Raw genomic sequence first — 25,387 nt, 5'->3', positions numbered from 1 at the left:
AAACCACCTGATGACCCTACCGTTGTACGTACATGTATAATATTTATTTGAAATACGACATGTTTTGTAGTATTTTTGCACTTAGACTCATTAAACCCAACACATAATAAGATTTAATTAGTATTTTAACAAATAGATTACACATGTACAAGTTAATCACCCATCTTTATATCACAGAATTAAAAACAGAAAAATTTCAGCAAACAACAAGTTCCATTGTAACTGCATACAAACCTCATTTACTTTTGTCCACACTTGAGTTAGTAATAATGCATAAATAACCAATAATGTACAGTAAGGGTCGTGAACTTGGAGAACACAGGTCAGCTCTGATCACCTTCTTCCAATACACTGTTCACGTGATGTAAGGTAACTTATCAACGACCTACATAAATTCATGCAATTTTTACATCTCTGTTTTCACATTTAAAGCTCTAATTTTTACACAGACACTGCAAGGCAACCAAGTTACAGTGAATTTTGATAAAAAGTTTAGCAATAGTTAAGAATAGTTGGTGAATCTTGAATAATAAATACTTACTCATTTCCGACTTGTAAGATTACAGAACAACGTTTGGTAAATCAATAACATTTCAAATCTTCTGAATTATAATAGCAAGAAATTAAATGAGTTGCTTTGAAAATGTACATGTCCGCTAATTCCAAACTACACATTGTACAAGAGAGGAAGAGAGCAGGAATACATTAACTAAGACTCAGCGAATATATAGCACCACTTATTAATAAGGTATTATTGACAAACATGACGTGCTCTGGCCAAGCAGGGCCCAAACTTCATGGCTCTGCTTACCATTAAGAAATAGTCAGCGCTTGCAGAGGCAGGGAATTCTGTGCTTACATTGTATCTCATGTGATTTCAAAGGTACAGTAAGCAAGAACTTTTCGCTTGTGCACATGCGTACTCCACACTAATACATGTAGACATTCTAAGCTTGCACAGCTAGCGCAGAAACTCAACACTTTTCGTTCCAATAGAGAAAGGAGATCGTAAACGGAAAACTCACGTCCATTTGAAGAACTTACAACGTACATGTACAATCTACGGGGAACTTTTGAAGGTGTGCCAAATGCCAAGCCCAGAGGTTATGGCCTGGAGTTAGCAATGAGTTATTAAAAGCATGTACACAAATAAATTAAGCTTTAAAGTTAACTTTAAAAATTATGCGATGATATGTACACTGCCACGATTTGCCGCAACTTGTTCCAACATATTTACACACTGCATTGTAAGTTTGCATTATATACTAAGTCGTCCATTAACATCGATCAATGTCTTAAAAATAATGAAGCTTTAATACTAAAACTTCAAAATATATTTTGATCAAGACTAAAATACTGAGTAATACTTTGTAGCGTTTTACCTTTTAGTAATTTACATGTACCTAGAATTTTAGTTGAAAGGGAATGTACACCTTAGGTTTTCGAACCATGTGATTGTTTTAATCCTACTTGAAAGAAACTAAATGTATACAACCAAAATAATCTTGGAAATTTTCATTTCAAAGGGTGTTATAGTTTTTGAGATATTGGCAAAGTTCGGAGATGGGTTACATGTCCATGCAGGAAGAGTAATCTGCAATAGGAACATAGTCCAAGAAACATTACTGTCGGATTACTTCTCAGATTCAATATTTGGGGGAGGATGAAAGTGGTTTTCCTTTCCATAACCGAAGTGAAAAGTTTCTCAAAATATGCTAATTCAAAGCTGCTGTACTTCTTGGCAGTTAATTTTTTATTGCCATTTATTTTCACAGTCATTTGCCGAACGATTACAGCCACTTTAAATACTAAACTTTAAGTACATTTTGCCAGAGACTATAACACTCTACATGGTTACTCTAAATGGTTACATACATTTAACCATATGTGTAATGTAGCTTTTTTTCTTGAATAATTCTTGCTTGCTAAAAATGTGTTTACCTCAACACAACTCACTGGAATACCTCCCAAAATAATGAAATTAACAACAAAGTGTGCTTGAATCAGAGGTGCATGTACCTTTCTGTTCAGTAGTGTTGGCTTCAATATTTTGAGCTATGGTCTTGTGTAAGGTTTAAAGACTCTGGACACAATTGGGTATTGTCAAAGACCAGCCTTCTCAACAATATGCATAAAATAACAAACCTGCGAAAATTTGAGCTCAATTGGTCGTCAATGTTGCGAGATAATAATGAAAGAAAAAAAACACCCTTGTCAGGCGAAGTTGTGTGCGTTTAGATGGTTTATTTTGAGACCTCAAATTCTAAATCTGAGGTCTCAAAATCAAATTCGCGGAAAATTAGTTCCTTCTCAAAAACTACGATACTTCAGAGGGAGCCGTTTCTCGCAGTGTTTTATACCATCAACCTCTTCCCATTACTCCTTACCAAGTAAGGTTTCATGCTAATAATTATTTTGAGTAATTACCAATAGTGTCTTCTGCCTCTAAGTTCAAAGAAACTTAGGATCAACCCTCATACTGTCCGACCATTCGATATCGCCAATTTTATTTTGAATGTTACAATGTAGTTATACTATGCCAGCCTGCAATATGTGGTTAATGCAATACACGGTCAACCCTCTTACTGTCTGACCTTTCAATATCATCCAAATAGTTCTGAATGATAGAAGCACTATGCCAACCTACATGTACAATGCGATATAACGTAGTGAATGCATACACCATAAACGTCATGAGAGATAAAACCACAGCAGCCTACAATATCTCATGAATGTTGCATGCATCTACACAGTACACGGTCAACCATCCTACTCTCTGACCATTCAATATCGCCACTCTAGTCTTGAATAATAGATTAAATTTGCATACCTGCAATATGACATCATATGATGAATGCATTGTGCACAGTTGCTAGATGACAACCCATGTCAGTTGAAAAGGTTCAAATGGTTGGCCAACTTACTGAGAGTGTAGCAGGGTTAGCCTGGACGAGTGTACCCTTTAGTCACCACACATAGATTCCGTGCCTCCAGTAGCCACAAGGCTCTTGTACGACCGGCAGACTTGAGATTCCAGGGTGTAGGAGGGTTAAGCCTGGACGAGTGTACCCTTCTGATTAAACATTTACGTCCGTGCCTCCAGTATCCACAAGGCTCTTGTATGACCGGTAAACTTGAGAGTCCAGGGTGTAGGAGGGTTAAGCCTGGACGAGTGTACCCTTCTGATTAAACATTTACGTCCGTGCCTCCAGTATCCACAAGGCTCTTGTACGACCGGTAAACTTGAGAGTCCAGGGTGTAGGAGGGTTAAGCCTGGACAAGTGTACCCTTATGACTAAACATTGACGTCCGTGCCTCCAGTGTCCACAAGGCTACCCTCTTGTACTACCGGTAGACTTGAGAGTCCAGGTAAAGAGTGGAATTCCTCAGGGGTACCCCTAGGACCGGAGAGGCTTGAGAGTGGCTGTTGATCGTCTGATAGAGCCCAGTGACCCCTCGCTATGTCCTCGTTGTTGTCATCGTCAGGAGTGTGTTGAGACGCTGATGGCATCTCCTTGAGGAGGACCCCACGATCATGAAGCTATGGAATTATAAAATGGGGATTGCGACATTAGCTAGGTTGAAACTCCACATGAAATCACCTCCTAAAATGCGGAACACACCTTTGATTAATGGGCAATAACCTTTTAGGGAGGCTATTTAGATGTGCTGAGCTATTTTGGAAATTATAAACCCCATTTTCACATGTATTTTTATACATCGATTTACAAGGTTTACAAGATTTACATCGAAAACTTAATGCAGCCAATTGGGCTAGAAAGACATGAGATCATAGAGTGATATTAATGACAGGAGAGTCTTGAACAAAGACTACACTCTTACCTGATGCATGTAGAGTGCACTGAAGTTCATATCGTTGGTGCTGTCCACAGTTGATGGCGTTACGACCGTTGAAACCATTGATAGTTCAGTGTTTTCCTCCGTCAGCGGCCCTAGACTCGTCTGAAGTGGACCAGAACTTGTTACGCTGTAACGGGAAAACAAGTGGCTTCACAATAGGACTACTAAGGGAGCGTCTCAAAAGCCAGGCATGTTTTTGATGTAGAGGAACATTCCTATATTGATAAGTTTTAATAGACGCCATCTTTACGGGCAAATTGCATTTTGCGCCAGGCGCCCAATTTATTTATGCAGCCACGTTGTTTACGTACCAATCAGGCAACGAGTTTTATGAAATCTGCACATATGCTGCATGCCGTTCTCGCGCTAAACGCGTGGCTGTGTGTTATTATTTGCCAGTGAAGATGGCAGATTTACATCATGTGGGACCTATCTATAGGCTTTTGTCTTAGCCAAAGACGTTGACAGAGCAGTCAATGCAGAACAATAACGATTTGTCATCATCCTTATGACGACAAATCTTAACATGTTTTTCCTAAACCGCCAATTCATTTCCAATTTTTGCATTGATATGTAGCCTTTCGATTCAACACACATTAATGGTGTGATAGTACAATGGTGTGATAGTACATGGAAAAATCCTACAGATGTTAACAGCACACAGACGGAACCCCTGAATCTACAGGGCATTACATTTTATAGTATTCACACAAATTTGTACGTCATCAATACAAACAGGCATGTTATTTGGTCCTTGGGGGAAATAGTAGAACATTCTTTCGAACACAAGGGCCGACCTACATGTTCATAAACACCAATCCTGACGCGCACCGGGCGCGCAAGTGTTGAGCACTGTGCGCATTTCTGCTCCGGTGTCTTCAGTGCCTAGATTACGCACAAAAAGACACCACAGTTGTAAATTTGTTCAATAGAGGGCGCATATCTATAGATATGGCGTTATTCCTGGTCAAACAACAAGAAACATTGATCCTCTTTTCCTCACCTTCCCAGTAGCCCAGAGGCCTCCCCCTGCAGCGGCCCCTCCGTGCTGCAGATAGCCCCTCGGACCTTAGAGCCCGGGGTGGAAACCTTCCCCATCATGCTCTCCATACCTCTAGGGGTACCCAAGGGTGGCATGAAGGACAGGGGTAAGCTGTTCATACCGTGCTGAACAGCCAGACTGCCCATGATGCTGCTGTACTGTACAACAAAAAAGAAAAGAACTTGGTAATTATCAGGAAATTTAGAAATATTTAAGTTTAAATGAAATTTAAATTAACCTTCAATGAAGCAGTGTTTTACAATGCTGCCATTTAAACCCTACAATGACCCATCTTAGTTGACTAAATTTTAATATCATCCAATATGGTTTGTAATTATATAACTATAGGCTATACCAGCCTGCATTATGATATCATGGCGAATGCATCTACACAGTACACAGTCGCCCCTTCTTCTGTCTCACCATTTAATATCATCCACTGTGGTTTTGAATGATAGATAAGCGATGCCAGCCTGTAATATGGTGTTATTTCATGAATACCCCCATGGAGCTGAGAAGGAATGTTATTAACCTAATGACCAGGTTATTGTAAAATATTCTATTGACCTGACGTCATCATCTGAATAGTCTTGGAACCGCCATATTGGTGGGCAATGTCACTGTGCGTTTTTCATTGAAGTGCGCATTTTAGGCAACGCGGCGTTTACACGTAAACCTTTTGGCCACCAAAATGCTGAGCGTGGCACAGTCGCTGCATGTGACGTGCGTGCAAGAGGTCAACAAGAACTAGTTTTTATTATTATCTACACTGTATACATCTACACTGTATACAATTTGAACCTGTGAGTGACAAAGATTAGCGTGCCGGCTCTCTTCAAACTGAGCTATCTAGCCCTAATGCTGTCAGTCTCCCTATTTTGTCAATATCTTTATTCAATGGTGCGTCAGAGGCCATACAACCTATTACCAGTAATTGCTGTATAGACCTTTATCATGCTGTCACCATCTCAGTCATGGTCCCTGTTTTCGTAACAGCATTGAATGCTAACATTCATTGCACAAACATGGCACCAGACTATTATTTCGTCACGCCTCAGTTTGGTTACAATGAGTTGGAATTAATGAAGGCAAATCAAGATGGCCACACCGTGATAAACGTCTTTAGCCAAGGTTTACGCCCACACCCATGATTATGATACAACCTTGGAAGCAGCAGCAGAAGGGTCACCTTCAGGGGATTTGACTTTTTTTTTCTTCAAATGTCAAGTGATCATCAGGGAATAATTTTCCATCTAAATTAAATTGGACTTACTCCTCCCTCCAGAGATGACAGCGACCTTAGAGATGTCATCAGGGCAGTGTTTTCTGCCTCTACCGTGTTCAACAGATGTGCGTCCTTGTGTGCTAAAGATCAAACCAGAACATCAAAACAATCAGCTAGATGGAAATTTGCATCGGGGACAAAGAATTTTTATTTTGCCCATACATACACCGATGTGTGTTAGCACAGTATACTCAGTTTTTTTTCAAGAGCTTGGGAAAGTACCGCCTATACAGTGCTAACACACAGTGTTCATTGGCAAAACTGAAATAAATAAACCAATCAGCATAAATAAAATATTAAACAACACAAAATAATCATAATAATTAAGAGCTTTATACAAATAAAGAGCCTTATACGTAGTGTTTCTAAGCGCTTCGAAATAATTACAAAATCATGAATTAGCATAAACAAGGGTACTCATGGTAATGAAGTGGAATGGTACTCGTGTTTGTGTTAAGTAGGTTAATATCTACCGGTAGTTTGAAAGTAATCAGAAAAGGGGAATCATGCTATGAGGTTGGGGTGATTGTTCCAGTGTTTGGGGCCACAGATGAAGAACAGCTATCGCCGTTGCAAGTATGCGCAAAGGGTCCAGGAGCTACTTGAGCTGTTCTGTTTTTTGGAATTAGGGTTTTTAAAAAATTGTTTAGAAAACCACAGGCATAGAATGTTCCATTTGCAAAAATAAAAATACTATTTCCATCAACACTGAGTGTTCTTTCAAAATTTCTGCGGCAATATTTTCAAAGGAAAAAAAAGAGTGAGAAAATCTGCTAATTAGCTGAATTGTTGCGTATACCTGAACAACAAAAGCAAAGTGGTTACTATAATAACTAAGTGGAGTTACATACATGTACATGTAGCCAAGGTTATTTTCAATCTATTTTTGAAAGAGTTAACAGTCAGGGAATCACATTATGTTTTTTGTGGTACAAAAAGTACTCAAACCCTTTAAGGCAGCAGGTGTTTTAAGTGACCAAGTCAATGACATCATCAAGACAAAAGACTCTCTAAGAGACAGATCATCATTAACCACATACAATAATCTCTATGGGTGCATAAGCCACCTGCTCAAACCATAAGGTGTTAGCCACTAACGAGCTTGTGGGAACAACAGCTACATAATTGAACCTAACCGGCTCTTCTCAGAGCCAACTCTCACACAAAACAGAAATACAAATAGTTGTACCCGCAAGTTTACTATATATTTATAGTTTCTTCCTATGGCTAACTAATTGCTTCACAGGTGTTGAAACTAACACTACAGGTCATCCCCTCCTTCGGGGTAATTACTTCTCTCGTAATGAACCCATCTTCATCTTGACCCGGGTCTTTAATGTTTTTCAACACTCCGAGCCGTTTTCAGCTAATGAACAACTTTCCCCCGGGCTTTGAAATTGATATGACGCCTTCTCTGCCCCATGTGTCTAGGCGTCTGATGGTGTAAACCATAGTCTCTAACGACATGTTTTAGGAAGCTTGTGACCCAGAAAGTTAATCAGCTCTGAGGCAGGAAAGTTATTTCCAGAGAGGATAAGGGGTAGGGAATCCTGGCACAGATTTTGAGGAGGGGGGGTTTTGTTTGTGTGACATAATTACCTTGTTCTTTCAGTGCGTTGATGAATACTTTACTCTCCTGTGGGGGTTTCCATTTTGGATTGGTCATCTGAAGGGTAAAAAGAAACAAAGTAACTAGTTATTTTTTCTATTTTTTAGTCAAGGATAAAGTATCACATGAACATTTCAAATGTCATGTTGTTCTTGCTTTGTCAAAGTACAGTAATTTCAAATCAAAGCAGATCATTTCGGATTTGTTATTATTTCTTCTTTTTTTTTGGGGGGGGGGGCACGGGTGCATATGTAAATTTTTCCATATTTTAAAACTATGTAACGGAAGAATATATCATACTTCAAAACATAGCTCCACATCCCTTGCAGGCTAGATCATAAGAATACTGAAACGCCAAAGTGTCAGTGAGAGACGGATTTGAGCACTTAGATAAAGGCATGTTATTATTTTTCAGTGGGTCGTATGAATAAAAAGTAGTATTTACTGACAAGTTCTAGCAAAAAGTAAAAGCATAAACTTCCAAGTAGAAGCATTCAGTAAAAGCATCTTCTAAATTCCGTATGAATAAACCTATTCTTTTACTGCAAAGTATTCACTTAATGCTTTGGAGTAAATACTTCTGATATACCATGGCTGAATGGCTCTTAACAAAAGGGTTCCTTTGTATTACAACTCCCATTCACGTCTACATACGCACTCACACACACAACCAAAGCAGCATTTGATTTAACAGAAACATAGAAATCTTCAAGTCAGCCATGAGGTTTTTATTCTGACAACATTTTGATGGAGACGACTCATCTGGACACACAGAATAAAAACGTTTTTGTTAAGCTTTTGAAACTTGGAGTGGAGCATGATAGCGCTGTATAGAGAAGATGAGAGCTGGATATGAGCATAGCTATTTAACTTAAACTTAAAAGTTTTAATAATAACACGAACAACATTCTATTGAAATGCATTTAATTGTTTAAAAAATTACTTCTTCTGATTTTATGAACAATAAGCCTTAATGATCGAGGCATTCATTTCTGATTTGAAACAATTCTTTATATCTTTTTAAAAAGCTTACTGTAATGATACAAAACGTTTTTTTTTACAAACGGTTTTATTTTATCCTCAGCATATATAAACAAGTTTGATTAAAAGCAGCTTGAGTCTGTGTGTATTGTTTCTGTTGTGAAACACTGTGTATGTGTCTATTTAATATTTCAGTGATGTCTTTCCTTTGGACTAAAACATTTATCCTGTGAGGAACATTCATAAACACTGTCATTTCTTCGGACGAGCCTTTTACTTCTGTGCCCAAGGTAGCTCTGGAGCTACCTTGAAAAATCACTAGTATTTACTTGCATTTTGTAGTATATTCTCCGTTTTATTCATATGGAAGTAAGTAAGTGCTAAAATTAAAAGAATTTACTTTTTGGTAAAAGTAGATACTTTTAGCATTTTAGTAAATACTTTTAAGTAACAGTTTTTACTTCCTTTTATTCATATGGATGGTAGTACATACTTGAAATTTTCAAGTAAAAGTAAGTACTACTTTTTATTCATACGACCCATTGTTCCAGTAGGAAATCCTCCGAACACTAATAATGAACGATTTTCTATATATAGAACTTTTATACACCCGAAAGGGCAACTCAAGACGCTTCCAACATTAGTACCCCTGGTCACTCTCATGAGAACTAAGCGCAGGGGAGGAAAAAAAACCACAAGCTCAATGTTGACTCTGTTAGAATCACTGTTGATATTACAACAAATCCCTACTGTAAAGTCATCCTGACAGTGCGTTTAGTTCACATGAGATGGCGCAAGGCAGACTTCACAATGACTCTAGGGGTGATGTTAAAACTCGCAGACTGTGGATGTTTTTTCAATAAATGGCAAATACCCGGCACTAGAAGAGGTCGAGTGTTAATTTTGAACCCTACTTTCTTACGAAGCAATTATGGTTAAGGGCCTTGCTCAAGGGCGGGAAGTGTCATGACTGGGTATTGAACCCACACTCTGCTGCTAACAACACCAGATCTTGGGTCCGGTAAACTACATCGCTCGGCCACAAGCAATTAAGGCTAAGGGCCTTACTGAAGGGCACAAGTGTCATGACTGGGTATCAAATCAAAACTCTGCAGCTTACAACACCAGAACTTGGGTCCGATGAACTACACGAGCTGTTGAATGTACTTCATTTTCTCTTGACTTTCGCTCTTTTGCAAAAACCAACATTTCCTGGCTATAAATAGCTTGAATTATTTAATTAGTCTCCTCTAAAGAGGAGATTGAGGGGTGTTGTAATGTAGGTCAGACGACCGAGTTACAGGTAATGAGATTGCAACCCGAATCTAGGTTAATTAAAATAAAATGGCTAGGGGATCAGCTTACCGTGAAATGCACGAGGGATAACTCCGTTTTGCCGTCTTCAGCCTGCTGGTACTGAGTGGCGTCTGATTTACCTTCTGTCATCCACTGTGCCAAGAGAGGAAAAGAGAGAGCAAGGTTGTTTAAAGCCACGGGACACTATTGGTAAATACTCAAAATAATTGTTAAGCGTAAAATCAAGTTTACTTGTTACCAAGGATTCTTGATAACGAGCCAAAGCCGGAGCCCTTACCAAGTTCAAAATAGGCACAAGTTTACATGATATACGCTTTCATATTAATTAATTTGTCAAGATCCGAATATTAAAGGCACTGGACACTAATGGTAATTACTCAAAAATAATTGTTGGAATAAAAACTTTCTTGGTATTCGAGTAGTGGAGAGCTGATAGATAGCATAAAACATTGTGAGAAACAGCTCCCTCTGAAGGAATGACGTTTTTGCGAAAGAAGAAATTTCTCACTAAAATATTTGAATTGAATTTGAGACCTCAGCTGAGGTCTCAAATTCAAGCATCCGAAAGCACACACCTTGTGCTTCAAGGGTGTTTTTTCTTCCATTATTTTCTCACAACTTCGAAGACCAATTGAGTTCAAATTTTCACAGGTTTGTTAATTTATGCATATGTTGCATATGGTGTCCAGTGTTTTTAAAGGAACATTACAGAATTGGTTTTTACTAACAAAAGAAAGCTTTCAGAAAAGGCAAGAGTTTTATCACTGATTTCTAACTGTGTGACATTTTTAGCTGCCAAAAAAGAAATGAGCAACAAGTTAAAGGAACACGTTGCCTTGGATCAGACGTGTTGGTCTATAAAAAGTGTTTATAATTGTTTATTATAAAATACATATGGTTCAAAAGATGTTGTAAAAGTAGAATACAATGATCCACACAAATTTGCCTCGAAATTGAGTGGTTTTCCTTTTACTTTGTGAACTAGTACGGTCGGCCATTTTTACTTTGCGAACTAATACGGTCGGCCATTGGCCGATCGTGTTAGTCGACGAGGTAAAAGGAAAACCGTGCAATTTCGAGGCGTGTTTGTGAGGATCATTGTATTCTTCTTTTACAACATCTTTCTACCCATATTCATTTTATTGAAAATGGTTACAAACGCTTTTCAAAGACCAACTCGACCGATCTAAGGCAACGTATTCCTTTAAGGGCTGATTGTTTATAAATATGTTATAAAGGGGATAAGTTTATTCAAAATTTTAGAGGTATATATCATGTAAGTCTTATATAGCACACGTATCTACCAAACAAGGTACGCAAGGCGCTGAGTATATACAAACTTTCAGAAAGATTAGGTTATTGCAGTGATGAATTCTGAGACCCAATTATGTAGCACCTTATAAGGGACTACAAGGTGCTAAGGCGCATCCATCACTAAAACCCCCAGGCAAAGATTAGATCCCTTGGAGGTAGACCTACTGGACTAAATCCTTCAAAATCAGACAAAAGCTTGAGAAGGATTTTTGGGTGGCACATTGATTGATAAGGCCTTGACACATGAAGCAACTTTTACAGGCAATTGGAGGCAACCAACTGCAGTGAATGCTACAGGACCACTTTGGTAGATAAGTAATACTTTCAAACATTATGTCTAATGATTCCCAAAAAATTATGAAAACGGGCAATTCCAAGCAAACATGGACATCACACCAAAAAATCTTGTTTTTGTCACAACTTTAATACCACTCAGAAGTTATAGCTAACATTTGAAACCAATCTATTTTTAGTTGTTGACAAGGAATGAACCCAATTTCGCCAAATAAGAACGCAGCTTGGGCTCCATGTAGGCATGGCTAAAATGACTGGAAAACTGTTACGTGACTGACCGTAATGCAACTGACCATGGTTTTACCATGTATATCTTAAAGTTCAGGTTGCTGACCACCTATAAGTATCCTGTTGGATACTCATGTACAAGAGTTATGTGTTACATATAGTAACACTTTCGCAAGCTTTTTGGTTGAGGAAATTTTTGAACTATGATAAGTGTGTTTTTTATCCCTGTCCTTTTTGTGTAATGCGACTGGCGGCTTTTTACATCGTTATAATATCCAGAGCAAAAAGCCCACAACATTTCTAATATCATCAATTCAAAGCCGTGGGTGTCAAGTACAAATCAGTCTATAAACTTAGTGGAAAGAATATCTAACATAGAACATCTAGCACCAAGATCAAGAAATGACACAGAAAAGTGTAATGCGGCTGACAATGGAATTGCCCGAATGGATTGTCTTCTTTGAGATTGCCTGTAACTGCATGTTGCCTGTAAATTGCCCCGTGTGTCAGCCGTCGATTTCACCAAACTCTTCCTAACTTAGGATTAATCTTAGGACTTAAAACAGATTAGGTTCTGTATGCATAGCCGTTATCACGCATTGAACCCATCCTATCGGAAAAGATTAATCCTAGTGTTCGTGAAATCGGCTGTCGGGCCCTTAGAGTGGAGAGTGAAATTCTGGCAATAGTTTACCTTTGGATTGCCGTGATTCCGGATGTTCATCTGCGCGAATGAGCACACGTCACCGACTCCTACGACATCCACGGAGAAGTTACGATAGAAGTCAACGATGTCTAGCGCCTTGCCTCGTAGCATAAGTAGGACAATGGGAGTGATGAGAGGGCTCAGTAGCTCCTCTAAGAAATAGGTCTGTCAAATGAAAAAGGAAAAAGACTCATTAAATTTCTGTTTTGTACTTGAGTTTCCACTTGAGACCTTTTCACACTTTTGACTATCGATCCATGTAGAAACTTATCCGGAACGGGGCCGTGTTGACTCTGCTTCTTACTTGTACATGGTTTGAAGCCGGACGCACAGCAACGAAACCGGTGAATAGTTGTGCGTCTTGGTGAGCAGTGACGCGTAGTGATGCTGTGCAGGTATTTCTTTTACACAGCTTAATGTCAAAGAATGAAAATATTTGCACTATTGCATGAATGAAAAACATTCATTATTTGTTTTATATAACATCCAATTAGATCTTTGTCATTTTGATTGGAGAATGTAGTATGTGCCTTGCAGTAACACTACTGTGTTACCAAAGACATGCGCACGCAGTGATGTTTATACTTAGCGTGCAATAGTACTTTTCAGATGGAACGAAAAATGCACGGTGATTGGAACGAAGATGCACGGTGAGTGACGTAGCGTGCAATAGTACTTTTATTTGCTATCACGTGGCGGACAATTCTCCAATCAAATGGCAAGGATCTGCTTGGGTGTTATATAAAGTATTTTAATCGACCACAACACACCACAAACATTAATTGATTAAAGGCAGACTCAGAAGTTGCAAAGGGTTGACCACTCACCGCCTTGAACTGGAAGATTTGTGAGAACTCATCTCTGACCCTGTAGGAATGAGCGCATCCCTTCCATGAATCTGGGATGTAGTGGATCTGGGCTAGGATACTCTGCATCAACGTCTCTGGACAGAAGATCAGATTCTAGTGGAGAGAGAGGGAGATAACTAATTGGTGAGACAGGTGTACCGGGACATTTCAAAAGTTAGAGGTAGTATTCAAGACTGTGGTTTATTTTTTATAGTCAGAGAGCTTACTGATTATGAAGTTCATATTGAGAAACCATCTCTTTTTTCTTTGATATCGATTTTTCCTCTGAAGTTGTTTTCCAAATATTTTATCCTTTATCCTTTTATTTGTATATTATTGTACAAGGCGCAAAAAAAATGACCTTCTATGTCTGCTGCACTAGCGTCTCAAAAGTCTCTCATTGAATCTTCAAAGCATGGCGTGGGCACCAAAATGAAAATTCTTAATTACCTCGTCCGGAATGAAAGTCCTGCAGATGGTGATAATGACACCTGTCAAGAAAAAGTTTGAGAAAGTTAATTTTGTTTCCGTCCACTTACCAGATCAGCTTAAAGTTCTAATTCAGCCAGGGAGGCCATTGCATCCTGGTCTTTGCCGTGGTGCCCCTCCAAAGCTTCTTATGATGTTAAAGTTTTATACAGAAATGCCCTTTGAGAGATTTAAATACCCAATCAAAGACTGCAGGACCCAATTACATGGCTCTGCTTACCATGAGCAAAGAATAGGTGCCTGTGGAAGCAAGGAATTCTGCGCATCGAGCGTTTTGCACTGAAATTTCTCATCTCTGAAAGTTTCACATAATTTTCTTGCTGAATCTGTCATAACTCATTCTTGATTTTTTGGACGAGTCTAGTTTAATCTAACTTTTTCTAGTCAGTTGGTTACAATGTTAATACTGTCTGTACGGTATTATACAAACTGCATTTTGATAGTTTGGGAATTTGTTAAATCTTGATAGTAGAGGACTTATTGACCCGGACAATTTTAAATGTGTATTATCTGTCCAAAGATTTAAAGACAAGTAGACACTATTGGTCATTTTCAAAGACCAGTCTTTGCTGTATCTCATCCTTTGCATGAAATAATAAACCTGTGAAAATTTGAGCTCAATCGGTCATTGAAGTTGCAAGATAATAATGAAAGAAAAAAACACCCTTGTCTCACGAAGTTGTGTGCTTTCAGATGCTTGATTTCAAGACCTCAAATTCTAAATCTGAGGTCACGAAATCAATATCGTGGAAAATTACTTCTTTCTCGAAAACTACGTTACTTCAGAGGGAGCGGTTTCTCACAATGTTTTATACTATCAACCTCTCCCCCTTACTCGATACCAAGTAAGGTTTTATGCTAATACTTATTTTGAGCAATTACCAATAGTGTCCACTGCCTTTAAAATGAAAAAATAAGTCAATGTTTACCAAGGATGGTGGTGGTTGTCAGGACATGTTCAACCGTCAGCACGTCTTCATCATACACCACTAGGATGACCAGCACGGCCAGAATGGATCCAGCAAAGAATGCTATGTTCCTAAAAAGTTGTCAAAACAGATGAATACATCAAAAACCCATCGATCATAAATATCTTTTAAAAAAAATGTCTAGAGAGGAAAACTTTGAGCAAGCCCGAGTGCGCACCATAGTTAACTAAAGGTTGACTATTGTGACTCGAACCCAAGGTTGGTCGACCGTTGGTTGACTACTGTGGTCTACCATTTGGAACCACCAATGGTCCCAATCGCCTTTTCCATGCTAACATGTGTGAAGCACAGAGGGGGACAGTATAGCGAAAACGCGGAAGGCAATGGAGTGTTAAATACCATGGTTGACTAGGTTTCCAAACGAGTCGTTCGAGTGAGTATGTCACTGCGCATGTACAATGATGGTCAGTAGTCGACTAAATGCGCGCACTCGAACTTGCTCTATGTTGGAAGATCCGTGTCTAGGAGGGTTTCTAGCCTATGGGGGAAGGACATCTCAAAAGAATGGTACAGGGATGTGATAGGCTGTTGAAAAAAGAAGAAATAAATGAACTATATGTACGAGTGAAAGGTGTGAAAGCTTGCGAGCAAAAAGCGTGAAAGCTTGTGAGCGCGAAAGCTTGAGAGTCTGAAGCGTGCAACACATGTGTACATACATTTATCTTTTGTTTTGAAAGCACTTCACTGCAATCTGGGGTTTTCCATATGTTTTATCTTCATTTTCTTATGAATTTGATCTTAGAAATCACAAATTAACAAAATACATCCCAAAATGTGTGAATACTTACTGGCAAATTATGGCAAGTATGTTGGAAGTGAAGGAATTCATGTATTTCTTAGCTGGACGGTAACCTCTGTTCAATCTATGGAGAGGAAACAAAAAAGTGACACTGGCGAAAGTTAACAATCTATTAGATTGGATCGGCCTGTATGCTCATGGTAACACTTTTCAAGGGAGTTGCCCAACCAGTTGAAACCAATCATTGGCAGGGTTGTGTAGGGTGGCACAACTAACTGTTTCCCAAGCTTTGTGAACAAAACCACAGGTATACAGTGCTAACACACATCAGTCTACATGTATATTGTTCAAATCAAAATTCACGGTTCACGTCAAGTGAGGGCACTTTAGGGAGGACCTCATATTCTAACATGCGGTAATACCTGCCCGGCACTATTCCCACAAAACGCGTGCGCGCGATCACTAGAGTATATTATAACACACCTCTTGCTTGATCTGTATTCTGGTTGGCTGAAACACGGTCACGTGGGATGAACTAATATAGTCTAGTGATCGCATGCGCGTGTTTGCAGGAACTAGTTCCTGAGTGGGCACTAGCCTTTGAAAATAGTGCCCGTTTACAGCGCCCTCTCTTGACTTGAATCGTGAACAGCAACTACAAAACTTCCTTTCTTTACTCAGATTTCTGCTCTTATTTCACATTTAAGACCGAGCTGTGTAATAAAACACATCGGGCCTGTGAATGACCAGAAGAGGGGCCTATTTCCCTCGTCCTTGGGCCTCATGAAAAAGCTCGCTCTTCTGGTCACTCAAAGTCCCTCGGGGGAATAGACGTACACTAGTTACCTCATTGCAAGTCAATGTGTATATTAGTTCACCCCACGTGACCGTGTTTCAGCCAACCAGAATACAGAACAAGCAAGAGGTGTGTTATAAAACAAAATTTTACCTGGCTTGAAACTCATGATCCATCTCATTGAAGTGCCTCAGATAAAGCCGAGCATACAGTGACCTGAGAACAAGGATAAACACCTCAAATTACAGCCAATCAGCACAAGCAATCTTCATCACATGCTCAATTCTAACCAACCACACAAACACAAAATTCCTCAAAATGATTGTTTGCATAGAAACTTAGTTGGTAACGAGCAATGGAGAGCTGTTGATAGAATAGAACATTGTGATAAACAGCTCCCTCTGAAGTAACGTAGTTTTTGAGAAAGAGGTAATTCCTCACTCAAATGTTTAAAAACTTCAGGCCTGAAGCCTTATGAGGCATCTGAAAGCACACAAGTTTGTGCAACAAGGGTGTTTTTTTCTTTCATTATTCTCTTGCAACTTCGATGACAAATTGAGTCCACAGATTTGTTTTTACATGGTGTCACCGCAAGCCTTATCTCAACAGAAATTCAAAAGGTAATTCTCACCATCTACGTGTTCCTAATGTTGAAGGGTCGCGTTTGATGAGATCCATGTAGTTGAAGAATGTGTAAAGTAGCTGCCATAGGAGGATGAATGGACACAGCAGGATGTTGGCAAGAGCTATCCAGGCTATGTGCTTGGAAAGTCTGTAAAAACAAAAGACGACTAACAAATTACACAAAAACAGGTAAGCAGTTTGTAAGAGCTACATGTTTGTTTTTATGCACGTCGCCAGACACACAAGGCCTGAAGGCCACTTCAAGGTGTGGGCTACAATAATTTTTTTCCAGAGGCCATTGCCACCGACTCCTAGGGCTGAAACAGGGTTGCCCCTTTTACAGTCCATACGGATGTAGGCTTGGGTATCATCAGTCCAAAGCCTGGCTGGTAGAACAGAAAGCACTACATGTTATTCTAATTTCTCTTTGAGATGACTTACTGTCTAGCTAGTTCTTCTCTGTTTGAGGCACGTTTATATTCCTCCTTGAGATGCCAATAATTCTGGAATGGAGCCCAAGGACCCCCTGAAGAAAAAAAAAACAAGAAGATGGTTTAATAGTAAATAGTTCTTATATATATTGCATTTAGTAACCTGGTCATTGAGCCAATAACATTCCTTTAATCTTTCTCAGCTCCCTGAGGCGTATACATCGTACAACCTCGGCAACTGTAGCGCTCCAAAGACTTTTGGTATTAGGTATAAATGTTTAAATTTTCACTCGTTCTTAAAGGGAATGTATGCGCTTGGTAATCTATCACTCAATCTTTCAAACAAAAGGCAATAAAAAAAACTTTGGTTTGAAGCAGCCTACATGTACAGCAGCTTTCGAGTAACATTTCACTTCAAAGTAATGTGGTTAAGAGTAAATAAAGTGTATCTTCCATCTATTGATGTTGAGCTTTTCAGAATAAAAAAACCACCCTCACTTTACTTGAAAATGGCTTTATCTCAAAATATCAGAAAAATTACTTAAATTGTTTTACAAAAACAGGGCAGCAATTGTGTATGTACTGTGAAGATGCATTCAGCATACCATGTGGGAGACTTTCCAACGCTAGGTGGTAGCAAACCGGGTAAATTTCCATTGTTTTCGTAGTTCTGAATCTGCGCACAATTCTGAGAACAATGGATTTACCTGGTAAGTTTGCTGCCACCTATCGTCCCAGAAAGTCTCCTATTGAAGGCTGTCAGTCAAGACCAGAGGATGATATTGATTAGTCACATAGTAGGAGGGTTGATTATACGAAAATTAAAAACGATGCAGGACGTATACTTACAGAACAAAATCATTTCTAAGTTGTATTTCAGTCCATTGGTTAAAATAACTCTGCAACCAAATTGAGAAACAGACAATAATCAATATATAATTAAGTGAAGGTGGGAAAAAGGTTATTCTTTCATAGACAGCCATCATTCAAGTATTAAAGGAACACGTTGCCTTGGATCGGACGAGTTGGTAAAAAAAACCTTTTGAAACCGTTAGTTATGAAATGCATATGGTTAGAAAGATGTTTCAAAAGTAGAATATAATGATCCGCACAAGTATCACTCAAAGTTGCACGGTGTTTTTTTTACGTCGCGAACTAACACAGTCAGCCATTTATGGGAGTCAAAGATTTGACTCCCATGAATGGCCGACCGTGTTATTGGACGAGGTAAAAAGAAAACCATGCTATTTCGAGGCACATTTGTGTAGATCATTGTATTCTACTTTTACAACATCTTTCTAACCATATGCATTTTATAACAAACGATTACAGAACGCTTTTCAAAGACAAACTCGGCCCATCCAAGGCAACGTGTTCTTTTAAAAGTCCAAAACATTTTTTAAATTGAGAAAAACTAAACAGAATGAAGTTACATGTATGTAAGTAACTACATTCAAAGGAACATTTAAGAATTGTTTTTTGCTGGCAAACAGTTGAAAACAGTTGCTGGCAGTGTAAGCACTTTTTGTAATCCACCATTTACATAAACTGACAAACCTGTAAAAGTTTGGGATCGATCAGCCATCTGGGTCACGAGAAAATATTGAAAACCATTTACACATTTTTGCATGACATCGAAAAAATAATTAATAAAACTTACATATCCCCAAGAAGCGGCACTCTGTGATGTAATGGTATTAGTGATTTGTTTACCATGGCGATAGAATAGTTCTTAAATCTCAGGATGCGATGGTAGATGTCTGATGAGACAGAAAGGGTACAATTATTTAAAAATTATTTCAGTTCTAACATTTGAGTTTCTTTTTCTGAAACAAAAAAATTCATCGAAGGTGCTCAGTAGCATGCACCCAATTTTTGTCTCGCAATTACTTGGAATAGAGATAACTTGTTTAGCATTAACAGGTTACCAGCCAAAATACCTAGTAATGTATATTGTTTGTGGCTGGTTCCATGGCAATGTGTGCTTAGCAGAAACAGTTGCTAAGCTCCATTTTCCTTCAGCTGACGAGCAACCAACATGTTCTTACCTAGCTCAGTGAGCTCTGCCTTGTGTATACACATCCTCTGGTCTTTCTGTACTTCTTGCAACCTCTTCAAGACATCGTGCCAAGTCAGGTTCAGCAAGTCGTCCTTCACAAATTAAAGTCAAACGAGAAACATTCAGTACCTGGTTTCATTTGAGTCAAGCATCAGATAGGGCGTTCTGTTTAACTAGTAATAATAGCTAGGTGTTATTAAAGCGCATTTCACAATAACTGTCTCAATGCACTTTATAATGCCCTGGTCATTCGGCCAATAACATTCCTTAAAACTTTCTCAGCTCCCTGGGGAGTATAATTTGAGCATTGTCGTTCTGGTGGCTAAGTCATCGGAGTGTGGGTTCGAATCCCGGTCATGACACTTGTGCCCTTGAGCAAGATGCTTTACTATAGTTGCTTCTCTTCACCCAGGTGTATAAATGAATACCTGCAAGGGTAAAGGTTAATATTGTGTATGGAAAAGCCTTTGGAGCACTACATCGCCCAGTTTGTATACATCCCAGGGAAGTAGCTGAGAAAGATTAAAAGAATGCCATTGGCCCAATGAACAGGGCCCTAATAGTAAGTCCATTGAGACGTTTATTGTGAAATGCACTATATATGAACTAGTTATTATACATAATTTAAAAATAAACAACAACTGATTTATTTTCCTAGGACTACTCACCGACGAGATCTTGAGGGCAAGCCTGTAGAAGGATCTTATCTCCCAGTAGTGAAGAGCGTTGTAGATGACTCTGACGACACGATGGATCCAGAATACACCAGCTATAATTACACAGACCACTAGCACTGTCGGAGGACTGCAGCGTTATTTGAAAAGAGAAGAAAAAACACCCACAAACTGTCACAAACTACTACAATTTCCTCATAGAGTGCTGAAGCATACAGGGCCTGCTAGATACGATAATTATGACACTTTCAAAGAATGCACAGGAAAGAAAACGGATGTAATTTTGCACAAGGGGTGAAATGTAGTCCTTACTTTCTGGAGCACTCGTTTAGCGGCATGAAAGCGTCCGACAGAGAAACCTTGGTCACTCCTGGTGGTCTAGTGTCACCAAACAGCAAGCTGTAGTCCACACATCGAAGAAGGAACATCGAGAACAAAACTATGAATATAAATTGCCTGCAGGGAGAAAAAAATCAAATAGTGAGTATATATGTCAAAAAAGCAAACGGTAAAAACCATGCTCAGATGGTCAAATGTACTACATGTAGATTATTGAGATAACAAAAAGTGCAAACATAAAATCTAGTCTTGAAATCAAGTCAGTAATTATTGTGCTGCGACGTGTACTGATGTAACTGTAGTTTTTGCGGGGACAATACACACATCCTCGATACCGATATGTGTAGGGGTCAGTCGCAATTACAGTGCTACCTACAATGGTTTCATGAATGTTTGTATAATCGCACATTATAAGTTATCACACAAGCGGGAGTGGAATACGGAAAAATATAGCGCTTCTGCGTCCCATATCCAATGAGGCCGAAGGCCGAGTTGGATATGGGACGCAGACGCGCTATATTTTCCGTATTTCCACGAGCGCGCGTGTGATAACGTATTTATCTTCAAGCAAACTTGGCGCGTGACATAGAACACACAATACGCATGGTAGTGATATTAGCCGTGCAATATAGGTTTTTATCACCACTCCATTCTGCCAATCTGATTGGAGGATTAGCGCCTACTTGAAGATAATGACTGTTGCATGAAGGGCAGGAGGTGTGTTTAGGAGTTGCGTGGCGCTTGTTTAGGCAAGACTGGGCATCAGACAAATAGGCCTGGGCACTGACTAACAACTTGTCACCAAGTCAAAAACATATTATGTTGAAAAGGTAATAAAAGGATTCTTGCACAAGAGTCGCTCTGTGTAAAAACTAAACTTATTATAAATTGAAAGTTAAAATTGTCTACATTTACAAAAATTAGTTAAAAGAAAATCCACTTACACTAGTTCAAAAATTTGGGCTGCCATCATACAAAGGTATCCATGTTTCTGATGATAGTGATAGATGTGCACAAATGTTAAGGAAAACTTGTTTAAACACTTTAATTATAATAAAAATTAACACAATGTGTTTTTTTCAAACATTTTCAAAGGTGTCTCATCTTTGTAAACCAACACCATACATGTACATGTACATGTATATACAAATACAGTGGATTGTTTTGTTTCTTCAAATAAGGCAACATTTTAAACAGAAATATTTTTAAGAAAAACAGGACATAAATGAGATGACATTATCAGGTATTGGGAAATCTAACTAGGTCCTTGGCAAAGAGAAGTTAATAACTTGTTTATTGCAATGAAGATTACAGGATTTGGGTACCTTTTCAAAATGTCCATAGATGTACATTAAACTAACAGGGTTTAATAATAGTGGAAAGCTTCCCTTCAAATGATACTTACTGAGGTGCTGTAGTTTTTGAGAAATGAGTAAAAAAATGTCATGAAAATACGTTTGTAAATGATTAAAATATTTTTCGTCTCGTGAGACGAAAATTATTTTCATGACATTGTTTTACTCATTTCCCAAAAAGTAAAGCACCTCAGCACCTAATATTTTCAGGGAAGCTTTCTACTATCATTATCCTCAAACTGTGTAAGTTAAGAGTAAATCTGTGGACATTGTGTTTTTTGTCCTACAAAAGTTACATAGACCCTTTAAAGGAATGTTATTGGCCCATTGGCCAGGACACTTAATGTAAAGCATACTAGTTACTGTGAAACAATTTGTATTTTTATCTTTGTTATTAATTTAAAAGGATATTCTTGTGAAGAACTCATCTAGATTCTCGATGTGATTCCAGCGAGCTGTAAAAGAAGAGAACTAAAAAATTGTCATCTTTCTCACACATTAACTCTTTGTGTTGTGTAACGCACGAGAAGGAACCCAGTGCACTTATTAGAAAGAGAAGGGGTTCACCCCAGTGTTCCTGGTTTGATTGGCAGCATATTGCCCGACATCATCTTGTAAACCATTACACGGTGCTTTAAAGGAATAGGTATCATACTTCAAATCGTAATTCAGGGAAAAATACTGTGCTCCCCCTGAAGTAACAGTTTTTGAGAACGAGGTAATATCTAACTCTATGCACGAGTGCACACAAATATGCAAAAAGGTTTTTTTCTTTCATTATTCTCTTGCAAATTCTATGACCAATTGAGTCAAAATTTTCACAGATTTGTTATTTAAGGCATATGCTGGGATACACTTTGATATTTACCTAAGGTGCCTTCAAGCCTTTTTATTATAAAATGATATGAACATCACCTTTTCCAGTATCATCGGTAACATGCAGCATCACATTCCGTTCATCATGGTCCACATCATCTGTCGATTCAAGTCGCTGGTACTCTGTCTGTATTCCTTCCATCTTGCCAGCTCCTATGTCTCTCACAAAGTCGCCCTTTATTGTATCAGATTCTGTGAGCTATCATTGTTCCTCGCCTGCTGAAAATAAATAAATAATTAAAAGCATTTTTTAAAGGGTTTTAATACCTTTTGTAGATAAAGTTTTCGGCCGTGACATGAACCCCAACTCACTATGAACATAGAGCAAGGACGCTATGAATGAAGATGTACATATAAAATACCTGTACAAAGTTTCAGCTTCATTAGTCGTAACATTTTTGAGAAACCACCTACAGGTCAATATGTCACTGAGACAAAAAGGTCAAGTTGGGGTCAGCTTTGCCAGGTTGGTGCACGCCATTTGTTGCAATTTGGTAAATTGAACCTTTGTGCGGTAGTTCGTCGCGACGAAAATTGTTGAAATATATTCTAGATGGTGTTTTGAGTATTATGGCAGGCTGCATTAGACATTGCGGATTAAGTTCGTACCCTCAGAATTTGTGTCATGATTTTTGAAAGTGGTAAAAATGGGGCAAATCTGGTGACTAGCTGTCTAAATTGTACGTGTTGGACCAGATCAACCGTTTCCGATCAAAAGAATCTCGTAACCCTGCGGCCTGGCGGGGCCGTCGGGAGGAGGGTTACGTTATCGCAACTAATACAGACGGTGAATGCTATTTTCTAACGACCGCGCAATCGTTGCAATAATTTCAATGTTGTTCTGTTCTGTCGTTAAAAAACTGAAAATTAAACACTCTTTCTGATGTCATATGGCAGAAAAAAATATATGTTTTACATTCACGAAACATCCTTTAGCACGTAAATAGTAATTATATACTTACAAGACTCTCTTGAATCCAGTAAATGACGAATTATTACTAAGTAAACATCAACTCAAATTCTTTGTTTGTTGTGATGTTTCTTATAATTTCTCACCCTTGGTCTACGTCTGGTGTCCGTTTTGTATATACGACCTAGCGCGCAAATCTGGGTACTGAGCCAACGAACCAGACTAGTATCAGCTGTGACCTCATAAAGTCTGTCATAAGTGTGGGAATCTATGGTGGCCCCGAGAGGACATCGCATATCGCAAACGTGTGCGCATCCACGCTTTTGTGTGGACTAAAAGCGTTGTCCGTCCCAGGGCCTAAAGGGAAATTAACATGAGCTGTAGGAGGATGATTCGGACTTCATAAGAAGTTTTGATGGGGACCGGATCTCCGTGCCCATACAGGGTGCGTTCGTTTAGCTTCCCTGAGTCGACCCCGGTGTGTGGTGGTTTTTTCCTAGGATAAACGTGTGCAGATAATTACCCACGTTCGTCCTGGAAAAAAAAACACGCCATCACACCGGGCGGGGTCGACCCAGGGAAGCTAAACGAACGCACCCACAGTCTCTGCTGCACACCATCAGTGTGCATCATCTGTTCGGAGACCGGCGCATCCGGTCAACAGGCTTCCAGTGCCACCAACTCGCCACGCGTTAAGGGAACTACCCCGAGACTCATGCATCCGGATAAGTCGAGCGGGACTATCAGGAGAGGCAAATTACATGTAGTAGGTTTTTTAAGCAGATTTTAAATCCATTCTTTAAAACCTGCTTGAAAATCTACTTTTAAAAACCTGCTTAAAAATCTGCCTTGAAATCTGCTTTTATAAAGCGGGAAACATCAGAAGGAGTCACATTCACATAGTATTTATTTTAGTATTAGGGCCTACATAAACTTCACATCATAATAAGGAGAGCTGTACTCTACACTATACCTCGGACAAACAGTATAAAATTTATAATCAGACATCATATTTCATCTAAGATCATTTTCTATAAAGATTATCTTAAAATCACTTCAAATCACTTTATGCACAGTTGGTTTTATTTTAGTTAAATAATATCATAATTATGATTGCACAGACAAAAACAATGACACTTCCATGATTTTCAACTAAAAAAAATAACATTTTGGGGTTGAATAAAGAATTGACTAGAGAGAGTGGGGTTCGAACCAACGACCTCCGGATTAATGTGCCGGCGCTCTACCAACTGAGCTATCTAGCCCTATATTGGCGGTGTCCCTATTTTGTCAATATCTTTGTTCAGGGTGCCAGTCAGAAGCCATACAACCGTTAAGGTGTAGCCAAATTTTACCCAGTCAGTTTCCCTTGTGGTTTATAATTATATTGATAAATAAAATAACGTTTGTTCTTAAAGGAACACGTTGCCTTGGATCGGACGAGTTGGTCTATAAAAAAGCGTTTGTAACCGTTTGTTATAAAATGCATATGGTTGGAGAGATAATTTAAAAGTAGAATACAATGATCCACACAAGTTTGCCTCGAAATTGCGTGGTTTTCCTTTTACTGTGCGAAATAACACGGTCGGCCATTTATGGGAGTCAAAAATTTGACTCCCAT

At 38.8% G+C, this 25,387-nt stretch overlaps 1 protein-coding gene across 2 annotated transcripts; it reads right to left on the bottom strand.

Annotated features, from left to right (window-relative positions):
* Positions 1 to 23,917, bottom strand: LOC139948699 (autophagy-related protein 9A-like). Of its 2 annotated transcripts, none has more exons than XM_071946959.1 (23): positions 23,819 to 23,917; positions 22,896 to 23,072; positions 22,392 to 22,435; positions 21,570 to 21,634; positions 20,599 to 20,742; positions 20,281 to 20,416; positions 19,602 to 19,704; positions 19,214 to 19,313; positions 18,403 to 18,452; positions 17,564 to 17,648; positions 17,130 to 17,270; positions 16,652 to 16,714; positions 15,752 to 15,826; positions 14,904 to 15,013; positions 13,936 to 13,976; positions 13,465 to 13,599; positions 12,626 to 12,802; positions 10,144 to 10,227; positions 7,788 to 7,854; positions 6,177 to 6,268; positions 4,865 to 5,061; positions 3,844 to 3,988; positions 1 to 3,541 (listed from the first exon to the last, which is right to left on the bottom strand). In XM_071946959.1, exons 2-23 carry the CDS (start codon positions 22,996 to 22,998, stop codon positions 3,296 to 3,298), a joined length of 2,403 nt encoding a protein of 800 aa, XP_071803060.1. In that variant the 5' UTR covers positions 22,999 to 23,072; positions 23,819 to 23,917; the 3' UTR covers positions 1 to 3,295. The 2 variants fall into 2 exon arrangements, with proteins under 2 accessions (XP_071803060.1, XP_071803059.1); XM_071946958.1 differs by having other exon boundaries at positions 22,896 to 23,075; positions 23,819 to 23,908.
* Between the last annotated feature and the right edge of the window lie 1,470 nt (positions 23,918 to 25,387).

The sequence above is a fragment of the Asterias amurensis genome, chromosome 16 (genome assembly GCF_032118995.1).
Source record: "Asterias amurensis chromosome 16, ASM3211899v1".
NCBI classification, from domain to species: domain Eukaryota; kingdom Metazoa; phylum Echinodermata; class Asteroidea; order Forcipulatida; family Asteriidae; genus Asterias; species Asterias amurensis.
The sequence above is the reverse complement of the archived record's forward strand: the minus strand, read 5'-3'. Positions and strand labels throughout refer to the sequence as shown.